Raw genomic sequence first — 13,177 nt, forward strand, 5'->3', positions numbered from 1 at the left:
ATCTGATCATGTGACAATCACGTGACAAGAACACAAGATCAGTAGTAGTTAGTTATATCTGATCACGTGATAACCATGTGACAAAGCCTAGACTATAACGTAAAACATCAGTCAGCGCCTCATGGCTGACCTTCAGAAACGTATATATACCAACACTCATGTACATACTTTCTTCAGTTGTTGATTACTTCTTAATCCAGTACTTCGACGCTACTTGTTGATCTTTGAGACTTGTCCCTCCGTTAACTCGGCATAGGGGATAGGAATCTTACACCAGACCCCGACTGTTTTGTCACCTGAACCTGAACCACCTTGCCACCATTTGGTGAGAATGCAACACTGTAGACATAATGAGTGTGATCCTCTAATGGGCCAGCCACTAGCTGACCACTGGCAGCATCCCAGATCCTGACTGTTTTGCCACCTGAACCTGAAGCCACCTTGCCACCATTTGGTGAGAATGCAACACTATAGACAGAATGAGTGTGACCCTCTAATGGGCCAGCCACCAGCTGACCACTGGCAGCATCCCAGATCCTGACTGTTTTGTCCCATGAACCTGATGCCACCTTGTCACCATCTGGTGAAAATGCAACACTTACAACCCTGCCAATGTGACCATTTAGAACAGTTAAGATAGGAGGCCAGTCTATATCTTTTCCTCTGGAAACAGACAGAGTCCTGTAAAACTGTGGCAAATATGTCCTGGACACCAGTGAGTTCTCTGGTGCAAATGGCAATGCAGACAAATATATATGTGGCAAGCTCTCTGAGAGGGGAGTATTGAAATTTGCCATGAATCTTTGTGCATCTAGTGCAAAGTCTCCTAACTCTTTAGAAATAATCTGTGTGGCAGACTGGTGAATCCCTTGATCCATAAAGACCATATTAGACTTACATTTAGTTGAGGACCTGCCTCCACCATGACTACAAATGCAGTAGACAAATCATGCACCAAAGTCATCACTTCCAGCCAATGTAGCAAGTGAGTTTTAAAAAGGACTACAAGCACCCTCAGAATTTCATTGTTGTCGACAACTTGTTCCATTGCATCTATTAGGTGGCCTCCCCAATACCCGACTTGCATACTGCAGAGGTGGTTTTATATGCTTTGCGATGCGCTCATCCATGTCAGCCACATCGCAATTGCGAATATACGAAGTCTCTAACTTGCAGATATTGAATGTCAAGCCAATGTGTGGATCATGCATGACATGTAAACATGCAAGCAATAAGTCAAAGCTTTTACTGCTCTTTGTTTCGGGGCGAATACGGAGCAACTCGTGACAAAGGTCCGAGTCGAGGAGAAATTCCACGAATGATAGATGGCTAATGCGAACATAGTCATCTGCATCTACATCGATGACGCATTTCCATTTCCCTAGAATCAGATCAATCGCTACTTCGTCGACTGGCTCCAGCATGAATTGTGCAAGGTCCTTGCGCTGCAATGGAGCTCTCGAAAATACCAGTGCGCCGAAAAAAGACTGGCACGCAGTGCGAGCGGCCTTGCTACTCTGGATGCTTTGTACTGCTTGTGTAGCAACTTGGCTATAAAGCCTGTTAATATTATCCCGCACCAAGGCGGATTCTCCGGAGAGTATCAGGTCTAAGCACTCCGTTGCCAGTCCTTGTTCCATGAATCCTATAGCAGTCTCTGCCCATATGAAGAGGCCAGCTGCACGATCTGTCAGCTCCTGTATTTTACTCTGTCCTGGCCAATTAGTACTATCTAGCGAAGGATAGTCTCCTCGCAAAGCACGAAGACGTTTCTCAAAGAACGTATAGATATCCCGTGAAACTGCCGAATCCAAATCGGCTTGCTCTCCTGTCTGGAGGACAATCTGCTGACAAGCCTGGCGTAAGATATCTGGCACTCCATCATCTCGGCTTGTAACGATTAATTTCAGTCCCTTATGAAGCGTAGACCATTGCGTGATGGTATCAATGAGTACCCGGCATTGCGCTATTTGAGACGAGTCGCCACACTCATCCAGCGCATCTATGACAATGGCTGGGTATCTATTGGGCGTTGTACCCAGTCAGCGCATATATTTTCTGATGAAGAATGTCATTCCGTACCTCTGTTTTGACGCGAACATGGGTTCCGCGGTCTTCAAAGGATCTTTAATCAGTCGATTAAAATGATCTTGTATGTTAGGCCTTTCGGAAATGATCTTCCCGCCCTTTAGCGCTTGTACGATTGTAGACGCGATTTTATCATCAAAGCGTGAGAGGTCATGCGCGACGGTCCGCCACATAGCAGCTGGATCAATCAAAGTCGCGTCGCCTCTACGAAATACAAAACTACCCCCAAGACGACCTGCGTTTCCTAGCTGCGAGATTAAACTAGAAGCGATCGCTGATTTCCCGGCCCCAGGACTTCCTTTGATCGAGAGTATATTTTTCTCTGCCCGATGATCGTCGAGCCAGTCATTTACTTGTTTGAAGATGTCCATTCGGGTGCCATCCATGCATGGTTGTACGTAGTGGCGATGGTGGTCTACAGGATTCAACGATGCTAGAATTGCATCGTCTCCTGACGTGTTGTTGATTGTTACATCGTTATAAACATCAAAGGCAGCCACAGCACGGGCTCCATGTTGAGTGAAAGGCATATTCTTGCAGTTCTTTTCTGAAGAGTGTGGGGAATCTGAGAGAAGGGTGAGGAAGAGATTCGTTATCGATGGGCCAGAGCTATTTGTACCTGTTGTCAGTGATAATATGGATCTGTCACATGGTACGTAACGTCCAGAATTAATATGACTGTCACCAGGTCTCCTCTTAGGTGCTCCGCTCCGAGTCACTGCGTATTGCAAGCAAAATTCGTCGTATTCTCTCAAAAAAGGATTAGAAATACGCTAGCATTACTCGCAGGTCATCGTCTCCACTATCGTCATCAGCATGTCCAAGTCCCCAATAACCTGTCACGGTATATCGTCATGCAGCACCTTAGGACAGGCTCCGTACTAACTTTTACAAATGCAAGTCCTCGATGTCTCACTAGGAAAACCAGTCGCAAATATCGAAGTCAACCTGCAAAAATATCACAGGGGTAATAACAACATAGATGTATTCAATCCCTATGGTCACAGGTATAAATCTCTGACATTATTTAAAGATCATCCTGCTCATTTCCTTTACTCCAGTGTAACAGATTCTGATGGGCGTTGCACACTCCTTCCTCCATGCGGCTCCGATGAGGCTAAATTGAGACAGAAAGAACTGACTGCAGGGCTATACAAGGTCGTATTCAAAACCAAGGAGTATTTCGAAAAGACTGGTGGAAAATGCTTTTATCCTTGGGTAGAGGTATGTGCTGGATTTTCATCCTGCGAAATCGCATATTTTCGACGTTGAATGCTGTCTTATCAGATCACCTTCGAAATCGAGAACCCAGAAGAGCACCATCACATTCCTTTGTTGATCAGTCCCTATTCATTTACAACTTACAGGGGAAGTTGAAACTTTAAAAATCCTCCTAAGGTCGTACATCCTTGCACTATTCACTGTTGATTTGTATCCATTCTGTCACCACCATACTGTCATATGTATCAGTACAGAAATTCATTGTCGTCTCCATCTGGTATTCAACATTTGCACCTGGCGTCGCTATCGTGAGGGTTAGTACACTGTTCGCAGACAGGAACTACTAGAAAAAGTCTGTGTGTACCATCCGGTCTCCTGGCTGCAACAGGAACAGCGCTGCTATGAGAGCCAGATGAGGCGGAGAGCTGGTAGAATTAGTAAATGCGGGGAATCTACACAGTACGTGAACGACATAAACGCGTCATTCGAGTCATCATTGCACGATCACTTTATCGTATTGTACACCTTTGATATTTCCTCCCCGCATTGACGTCTTCACAGTGTACAAAAACTGTTCCCGGTTCTTGCGCAGCTCCTCTGCAGCCTCTGTCCAAACAGACATTAGCAAGATATTCATACTTGTATAGACTTGTTCTTACCCTTGTTTAAGGGATCGTCTGCATTTGGCTCCAGGAATAGATATTGGAGACCAACCATGACGGAGTTCAGATTTAGTACTGGCTTCCAGTCTTCACGCAGAATATTCAGGCAGACATTCCCATCGAGGTCGACATTTGGATGATATATCTATTGAGATATGAGCAAAATCTTTACAGGAATACCGAGGACGGGGGCATACCGTGTGAGTGCACTTCACTTTTGGCGGCTCGTGCGGGTAATTAGGGTTGATGGTGAATGAGAAGTTGAAGGATCCGCCCTTGTACATTCCTACATGGAACATATCAGACAATTGATATATATTAGAGGTCGCATGAAGCACCTTCGTCTGGTACAATGGTAAGGGTGAAGTTCAAGAGATCTGCGGGATCAGGGAAATGCGTCTTCATCGTTGATGGGAGATCAAGTTCGGTCAAATCTGGTTTGAACTTCGTTGTCAGCTTCTCCCTTCAACCATAGTTTGGTGCATGTATTTTACCTTTCTGTACACGTATCTGAGCAGCACTGGTCTTTGGTTTCTTCTTGGCCGCTGCGTCCTCGTTCTTCTTCATACTCCATATCTGATATAATTTCGATTTTAGCTACGATTCGAGGTTGGATATTGTGTAACGAGTACCTTGATCATTGCGACAGAAAGAAATGTGTGATTATGGTGATAGTTATTGCAGGAGGAAGCTTGAGGGGAAGTATGAGATATGTACGGTAAAGCGCCAGTATAAAGCACGGAAGACGCCGAGAGCTCGGAATGCGCAACAGGCGAGTCAGGCTTACACGAGGCCTATCATCCCACTGAAAGAGCTCGGAATGGAAGGGCCACCACCGCAACCGCCAACGTTCTCATACCGTCTTATCAAGAACTTCCATCATGTCAGAGTCTTTTCTATCTGAAACACTGCCATTAATCGACGTCGACGTCTTTCTGTCAAATCCACTTGAATCAGAAGTTGTTCTCGAGGAATGTAGAAAGGCGAGGCGTTTAAATTTCACGTTTGATCCAGTAATCTAACCGAGAAACCGTGGTATTATTATTCTCATTTTTATAGGCTGCCGATGCGCTGATAACTTACGGCGCGCTGCTTTTGCACGACTCACGAGCATTAGAAGACGACAACGCAGCTTTCTTGGACCTCCTGGAGGACTATTTTGACCAGCCTGACGCTGAGTTAAAGAAGGATGAACGTCCTGATATCATGTATCAAGTTGGTGTCACTCTGGAGAATACGGAAAAGCCCAAATGTGCAGCAGATGAGCCCTGTTTACAAATCATAGCTCGTCTGGATCCTGCAGAGAGACCCTTAGACATTTCTGGTCACCACCCGGACCCAAAGTGTCGTTTCTTTTGGAAGATGGGGGCACCTCCGCCTTACGAAACGCAGTATCCTGCCTTGAATGCCCCTAACGTAGTTCCACAGGCTCCTCATATTAACGATAAGTGGGAGGAAACGCTGGAGAAATGGGGGACTGTTCTGAAGAATGCGTATGCTCTTGTCCAAGCTCATCTATAGATTCTGGCTGAAAGATCATTTAGCGTAGAGAATATCGCGGAAATGTCAGCGATCGGGCTTGGTTTGCCTCTTGAGACGTTTAAGGATGCAGGAAAATATGGGTATATTTTTTTGAATTAGAATCAGGCAACTGTATATACTGACGACCCGCTATGACCAGCCCTCATCTTCTGGGCCCTACTGCCTCTGATCTCAGGAAATATGGCAAGAAAAACACGATATTAGCTGGTTTCCATACGGACCTCAATTGTTTCACTATCCACGGCCGGTCTCGTTATCCCGGTTTACACATCTGGGCTCGTAATACTGGTAAACGCATATCTGTCAGATTTCCTCCGACTGGTCGATATCTACTCGTGCAAGCTGGTAAACAGCTGGAGCATCTAACAGGAGGGCTCATTAAGGCCGGGTTTCATGAGGTTGTGGTCAACGAAGCGACTGTTCAGGTTGGTATCTTCCTTGCACCCCTTAAAGTCAGTGCTGAGATCCCGTGCTTCAACTTAGACCATCGGGAAACGTAAGATAACCAATCCTGGCCGTCCATGTATCCGCATATCTTCAACGTTTTTCTGGCATCTATCGTCGGATTATGATCTGGCTCCCATTCAAGCATTGGCTGCACGAGCTCGACCTCTGCTCTCTGATAGCACCGTTTCAGGGGCGGTGGAGTCTTACGAACCGATGAAAGTTGGTCAGCAAGTACAGAAGTATGCTCATGGTCACTCGAATTCTGACAGTACGCTGATGTAATTCAACCCAGTGAACTAAAGCATATCGCGCTGATGGCATGATCAATTTGGGACATATCCTGCGATGAGAAAGTAGAATATGGGGATCTTCCTATAACTCCAATGCTCATACTTCGAATAACAAGACTCGACGAGAGAGCGATGAGCATTGGTATGCATCGGAAATAGGATACGTTACTACTAGTTTATCTGGGATGGCAAAGTCTGTGTTTCCCGGTCCTTTCGAATTGGAAAACCAGCATTCCCATGCATATATGGATTCCAGTGACCTACACAAATTGTCAACCAGTCCAAAATTTCCGACGTGCTCGCCTTGCAACCAGTCGTGATTTGCGACTTGGTTAGACTGTGATTCAGATGTGAACATGAATGAGGGCGTGAATTTATCTGGAAGCAACCGTCCGCCACCCGCCGCACCAATTGAGGCGCCCATCACCCACTTACCACTACCACTGTGACAATCCTACCAAAATTATTGCTGATTGTTTGCATAGAATATGTGCTGGTTTAGTATTTTTGTCCTGCTTCAAGAATCCTGTCTGATGGTCATAAAGTACGTCGGAAGTCTCCGCCCGCGCGGGAACGCCGCACCAAATACGTGTGGCTGCACTGCGACTGGTGACACGGTGCATTTGGACTCAAACACTTCCCGGCCAAACATATAACTGCTAAAACCGTGGAACTATAAGGTATGCTTGCTTGCCCTGTCGTGTGGTAACTATTTAATGATACATGGGCTTGACATAGCCCACGGTGGTTGGCATCTTTGCCCGACGTCAACCTGACTGTCCATGCTAAGGAAAGTGGCACATGTTTACAGGCAGCCTTTCCAGCAAGCCGCAGTCCACCGCGAACGCCATAAATATGTACTCCTTCACCGCACAATCTACCATTTCATTCATACCTCATGTTCGACATCCTCAGCGGCAGCCTCGCGATCGCACCCTGTCAACCTCGATCCTTCTCAGCCTTCTCTAAACAATCGTAATGCTCAACCTGCAAAAAGTGACATGTCTAATGCAGATACCAGCTCTCTTCTAGCGGAAAAACTTCCTTCTCGAGGCACCTCACAGATCAGGCAGAATGACATCCTCCAACAGACATCGAGCTATCCTATAGAGGTCCTTGAAATTATCGACGCATTTTTTTCATGGAAGACAAAAACTGAACTCAAAGAGGGACTAGATAAAATCAACCACTCGCCACTCCTTTCACGACATTTTCGCGACAGGGATAATGCCAGGACATTAGCGGAAGAAATGGCTGGCACCGAACTACCCCAACGAGCATATCGCGTCCTTGTGGTTGCGAATAAACTCGGCTGTTATTTCAAACCAAATCACTACGAATCTGTCGTCCATCGACTAGCGTCCTCGAAACAGTGGGCTTTTATCCCACTGCTGGTCTCGCTAGGGAAAAAGCAGTGTGGGCGGACTTCTGCTCGACTAATGGATTGGAGAACGCGCGCCTTCGTGGAAAGCTTTCAGTATGCTCAGCTAGAGAACATCCTAAAGGATTACGAGAACGAAAATATAAAGCCAACTAGCAGAACATACCATCTGCTGATTTCCGGTCATCTTCGCAATCATAACCTGGTCCTAGCAAAGCAATGCATGCAAAGCATGATTGAGGCGGGACATCATGTTGACGCATCGACGCATTCAGTCATTGTTTCTGTATATCGCTCATTAGGGCCAAATATCGACGTGCAAACTCAGGCTCTCGACGTACTACATGAGCTAGACAGACAAGCAGCTACCATCGTCCTCAACAGTGTCATACAGCAACGGCTGGATGTTCAGGATCTGGATGGCGCTATTCGTTACGTTAAACGGTTTTATCAGCTTAGCCCATTGTCTGCAGATACTCAGACTCAAAGTCCTGTTGTCGCTGGAGAAAATCCCTCCGTTCAAATCCCACCACCCACCCCACCTCATTCGACATCTTCATCACCCTCATGCTACCCGGACGCTACTACCTTCTCTATTTTCATCAAGCACATGGCTCAAAGACACGACTTGGCAGGTGCTCTGCAAATGCTAGAGCACATGGTCTCGGCACATATTAAACCAGACCCTGGAACTGTGGCTACCCTTGTGCAGGTCTATTGTGCCACTGACCATCATGACTACGCAACCACCATGGTTGCAAAGCTATGCAAATCTCATGATATCTCTATCTTCCTGTTCTCTTTACTAGGACTGCGCTGCACCAGTACGCTCCCCATAAATATCACTGAGGTACCCGCTACGGTGGAAATCTTCAACTCCCTTATGCACAGTCTCCTTAGATACCGCGGGCTCAATGGTGCACGTATCGTCCTTCGAGTTATGCGCGTCAACGGCATCAGGCCTAATGAAAGTACAATTGAAGTCCTCATGAATTATCTCGACAAGGTGGAGCATGCTCGTCCTCGCGAGCTGGTACGCGTCTTGCGCCATCTATCCTACGCCTCGATCCAACCGACACTGAGACACGTGCATATCATCCTGCGATCTATCCTTCGGCGCGAGAAATTCCTGCTACAGGGAAGTGGGTGGAACGTTACGGCGGCAAAATTATCCTCTCGACGTCAGGACAAGTCTCACTATCCGACTGGTAGAATATCGGACTCGTTACTAGATTTTGACCCGCTAGCAGGCATCCAAGTACCTCGACACCTGCGGTATCATTCATTATTGCGTCCCCTCCTACTATCACTTTCACGTCGTCGTATCAGAGGTGATAGAGCTACGTTTGCCTTACGTATGAAGCATGAAGCGGTGAGTAAGACAGACCTCGAAACTGCAAAGGAAGTGTTTCGATTCATGGTAGCCCGAGGCTTACGGCCAAACGAATACCATTACGCTGCACTCATGGAAGGATACGCGCAACAGGGTGACTTGGAAAGTGCTGAAGATGTCATGCACTCCGCTGCGCAAGCTGGTGTCAGACCTAATGTCGTCATGTATACGATTCTCATAGTGGGACTTGCTCGTCAAGGCAAACCCGAGTTGGCTATGAGGATGTTTCAAAGCATGATTTCTGCCGCTATCAGACCCGATGTTCCATCTATAGATGCGGTCACCAGCGCCTACTTTGCTGTCGGGGCATACAGGCTGGCAAGGCAATTGCTTGTGGAACTGTGGAGTCACATTCGACCTTTTCCGAAAGAGCTGCGGCGTGTACCGTTGAAGGAGCTGGCTCGGATATTCAGGTCGTACCACGAGACTTCATCGGATGAGAGTCTGAAGACATTGACGAAGCAGCAGCAGAGGATGCTACGCTGGAAACTACAGCGCTTGGAGCGGTTATGGGTTCGATATTGGAAGAGGCCTGATGAAAGGCGGTGGTCGAGGCGACTGCGAGCTTCAGGGGAGTCCAACGTGGGCAGGTCTTCAGATTCAAACGGACGGCGTTAGTAAGTGATAGTAGAGATTGGATGCTAGATGTTTACATATATGCATTATATTAATGTGGTTCTGTGATACTTGCTGTGATGTACAGAATTTATTGTATCGTGGCTATTATTGTAAACGGTCTCATGTATACCTCAAACATCATATCCTTCAACTGACAACGTTTGCAGGATTCAACGCTATTTTGTCCAAATTTATCATCAGGCAAGTCGGCAGATCCTCATTAGTGCTCAAAGTGGTAAATGTGATAGTGGACAACTTGAATGCATTTGACATCGCTAGTAAGACTAGACGTCTAAGAACAAACCAAACGAGAAACTACCGCTTGAAGTTGAATTCAATACTGATACAGTGGAGGAGGAACTACTATGTGATACAGAAATAAATATCACCGACCGTTAAATTATGACCAAATATATTAATGCGGTTTATTTCAGCCATCAATTCCCTCGTGGTGCGACGGCACCAAAAACACGAAGCACACTTTGAAGCTTCACAATCATCTCCTCCCATTCTGCGTCAGCATCCGACAAAGCTGTGATGGCACCCCCGGCTCCAATGACCCACTCTTCATCTGAAGATTCCGAATCAGCGCGGTCGCGGTCTTGGCCAAGCGTATGGATGTTAGAGGTATGATGGTCGTCATATTTGAAACAGCTGCGGATGGTGACTGACCAGTCACCACCGCCCCCAACGCACCAATATCCGAAGACTCCAGAATATATGCCCCGTTCGTCATCTTCTAGCGCCTGTAAGATTTCAACGCTGCGTTTCTTTGGAGCACCCGTCATGCTACCTGTTGAAGAGGGAATTTAAATTCTGAAACGTGAGAGTACAAGAATTAAATACCTGGTGGAAGACTTTGCCTCAAAACCTCCCAGCCCAGAGCTCCGTTAGCCCTGTGCTCTTGAGAGTCTTGCATTTCTTCAGCGGGTTTGCCTTCGATGACGCTGACAAGCTGCCAAACAGTCTTGTACTCCTCCACCTGACAAAACTGCTTGACTTGCACGTCCTCTCCAATGACACCGTGTAAATCGTGTCGAATGAGATCAACGATCATTAAATTCTCGGCGACTTCCTTAGTGCTTCCTGCCAGTGCCTCTTCGGCGATGGCGCGAGTGATGCCCGGACCTTTACGGATTGTTCCCTTGATGGGTCGTAATTGGTATGTAGGCTGAGGTGCACGAGTGAAGGAAAGAAAACGCTCAGGGGAAGACGACAACATGGTTGTGGGGTGTAAGCGGAGGTATGCAGCATGAGGGGCGGGATTGACTTCACGCAGACGCTTATAGCGTTGCCACGATATTGAATGAGGAGACGTTTTTGAAGCTACAGGGGAGCTGAGCTTGACTCGGGTGCGGGCAGTGAGACAGAGCTCGTAAGAGTCGCCAGCGAAGAGATGCTCTTTGGCGATATCGATTCGAGATTTGTAGGTTTGTTGGTGAGGTAGCGAGACAACTGAGGACTGTAGTCGGCCCTTCGTTGAGGAAGGTAACACGTTCTCTGTGCAGAGTACGTGTTTCTGAGCGGTGCTCTGCAGCAGACCCACAGCTTGCTCAAGCCATAGATCATCGTCCTGGATAAGGGACTGTACATATATGTTGTTTGTTGCAGTATCGAGGACAACACTACGCTCTATAAACACGAAGTTCACGTCTGGATGACGTCCTTCGTGGGATGCTGGCTTGAGAGGAACATGGAGGGATTCAATGCCAAGTTCGTAGCTGAGGTAGCCAACTAGACCACCCCAGAAGGGAATATGCGGCGATCCACCATAAACCTTTCTTTTATTCATGAAGGAAGCAAGCCACGACCATATGTCGTGCGATCCCAGCCCAATACAAGAACACGAGCCTGCCTCATTTAAGTGGACAGTCGAATCTCCTACAGAATATGTGATCCTAGGAGAACTTGGAGTAAGGCAACCGATGATAGAAAATCGGCCTGGTTGAGAGGCCGAGTCGAGGAGAACAAACGGTGAAGACTCGTCTAAGGCACCAAAGAGCTCGCATATCGCTGTTAAGTGGAGGTGTGGAAGATTGAGGACAGTTGTAGTGACCGCTGTTGAAACAGTCTGACGGGGAGAACGTGGAGGGGAACGTAAGTTAGGCCAGGGTAAACCAAAAAGACTGGTAGCTTGGGTGTCCCACGGAAGAATACGTCTTCCATGACTGTTAACCCAGTTCCTAGCGAGACGCCAGAAGTTGAGCATGACCTCGATCCCTCCTCCTTCTGTGAGAACAGATTCGGGATGATACTGAACAGCCCAAAAGGGCTTTGTCTTGTGTTTAATGGCCATAACGACATCACCATTTTCATCACCATCCTCAGCCCAGGCTAACTGTTCTATTTCTCCGTCGGCTGCGAGCTCAACGTGCAGCGAATGGTAGCGAACGGCATGAACCTTGGTTACTGCCTTGAAGATGTCAACGCCGGTATGCTTTATTCGAGAAACCTGCCCATGTTTGACAATAGCCAATCTCTTAAGTTGTGCACCGTGTTCAACGGCAAGACTTTGTAAGCCAAGGCAGACACCAAAAATGGGGATGAGATGCTCATCCCCGATCCTCCATAAATCTTTTACGATGCCGATATCCTCTGCTACTTGCGGTGAGCCTGGCCCTGGTCCCACAATAATACCTGAGAAGTATCCGATGTATGGGATGATTTCTGATAAAGATAACTGGTCGTTCTTTATAATGTGGATGCGACAGTTGGGAATAGATCTCCTGCAAAGAGATGCAAGACTGATACGGGTGTCAGTATTTGTTCCTGACATGTACAAAACGTTACTCACTTGTAAGTGAACGAGTCATACGAATCGATGAGCAAAAATCTATGTGGTTCCGTAATCATTCTAGAAAAGTATAGGTCGAACTTGATGTGACTGATTGGGTACCTCCGCCAAGAGATGGCTAGGAAAGAGGCCTTGATAAAGCCTAACAGAAGAAATGGTGGACGTTAGGAATATAGAAAGACATGAAGTTAAAAGTAAGGCCGGGTGAGTCTTAAGTCTACTGAATTTAGATCCATCCGTTGTCCATGCTAAGATTTTCTGGTGTGTCTTTTACTTAGAAATGGTATCACGATGGCGTGAGAAAACAAGGCCAATGCCAGACTGGGATGAACTACATACAACTTTCTGAATAAATATCCAGTTCTTGTGAACGGATGGCTTCCACAGCGCCAGATTCACAGGATTTGTTCAGAAAGGTGATCTTGCAATGTAATATGCTTTTCTTTTTCACTGACAAGACGTCTTTTTCAGTTAAAGCCCATCTGTGTGCCTATACTAGAGAATGCACTATTGACACCATCATCAATTCCTAATGTTTCCAAGCTATTGTCCCAGCTCGTGCAGGCCCTTCAAGAATTTCGCGAATCTGGTTCTTATCTCACTCAGTCGTTAATATCTTACACCTTCTTCCCCTTGTCTTCCATTTTACGGCGTAACTCCTCATCGTCTATTCCAGACCAAATTTTGGAGCAGCTTCTCAATGCACTAGGCATCCTCTGCGACCAGTGGTGGTGGAGCTGT

General features: G+C 46.8%; 5 protein-coding genes across 5 annotated transcripts; 2 read left to right on the forward strand and 3 right to left on the reverse strand.

Annotated features, from left to right (window-relative positions):
- Positions 1-730: 730 nt before the first annotated feature.
- SERLADRAFT_455524 (uncharacterized protein) lies at positions 731-2,407 on the reverse strand (the record flags this gene model as incomplete). The annotated part of the gene is made up of 3 exons (XM_007312835.1): positions 731-845; positions 899-2,022; positions 2,083-2,407. The coding sequence occupies 2 exons, from the start codon at positions 2,259-2,261 to the stop codon at positions 1,023-1,025; spliced, it is 1,179 nt and encodes a 392-aa protein (XP_007312897.1).
- Positions 2,408-3,154: 747 nt separating this feature from the next.
- SERLADRAFT_455531 (uncharacterized protein) lies at positions 3,155-4,709 on the reverse strand (the record flags this gene model as incomplete). Its single annotated transcript, XM_007312836.1, has 6 exons — positions 3,155-3,915; positions 3,969-4,116; positions 4,169-4,257; positions 4,310-4,405; positions 4,466-4,547; positions 4,604-4,709. The coding sequence occupies 6 exons, from the start codon at positions 4,610-4,612 to the stop codon at positions 3,803-3,805; spliced, it is 537 nt and encodes a 178-aa protein (XP_007312898.1).
- A 143-nt stretch (positions 4,710-4,852) lies between these two features.
- On the forward strand, positions 4,853-6,557 carry SERLADRAFT_359130 (uncharacterized protein; the record flags this gene model as incomplete). Its single annotated transcript, XM_007312837.1, has 5 exons — positions 4,853-4,984; positions 5,031-5,464; positions 5,516-5,593; positions 5,653-5,938; positions 5,997-6,557. The coding sequence occupies 5 exons, from the start codon at positions 4,853-4,855 to the stop codon at positions 6,240-6,242; spliced, it is 1,176 nt and encodes a 391-aa protein (XP_007312899.1).
- A 694-nt stretch (positions 6,558-7,251) lies between these two features.
- Positions 7,252-9,649, forward strand: SERLADRAFT_364747 (uncharacterized protein; the record flags this gene model as incomplete). The annotated part of the gene is made up of 3 exons (XM_007312838.1): positions 7,252-7,362; positions 7,399-9,488; positions 9,520-9,649. The coding sequence occupies 3 exons, from the start codon at positions 7,252-7,254 to the stop codon at positions 9,647-9,649; spliced, it is 2,331 nt and encodes a 776-aa protein (XP_007312900.1).
- A 153-nt stretch (positions 9,650-9,802) lies between these two features.
- SERLADRAFT_444589 (uncharacterized protein) lies at positions 9,803-13,149 on the reverse strand (the record flags this gene model as incomplete). The annotated part of the gene is made up of 4 exons (XM_007312839.1): positions 9,803-10,435; positions 10,489-12,386; positions 12,437-12,475; positions 13,058-13,149. 4 exons carry the CDS (start codon positions 13,147-13,149, stop codon positions 10,080-10,082), a joined length of 2,385 nt encoding a protein of 794 aa, XP_007312901.1.
- Positions 13,150-13,177: the final 28 nt, after the last annotated feature.

The sequence above is a fragment of the Serpula lacrymans genome (genome assembly GCF_000218685.1).
Source record: "Serpula lacrymans var. lacrymans S7.9 unplaced genomic scaffold SERLAscaffold_1, whole genome shotgun sequence".
Lineage (NCBI taxonomy): Eukaryota > Fungi > Basidiomycota > Agaricomycetes > Boletales > Serpulaceae > Serpula > Serpula lacrymans.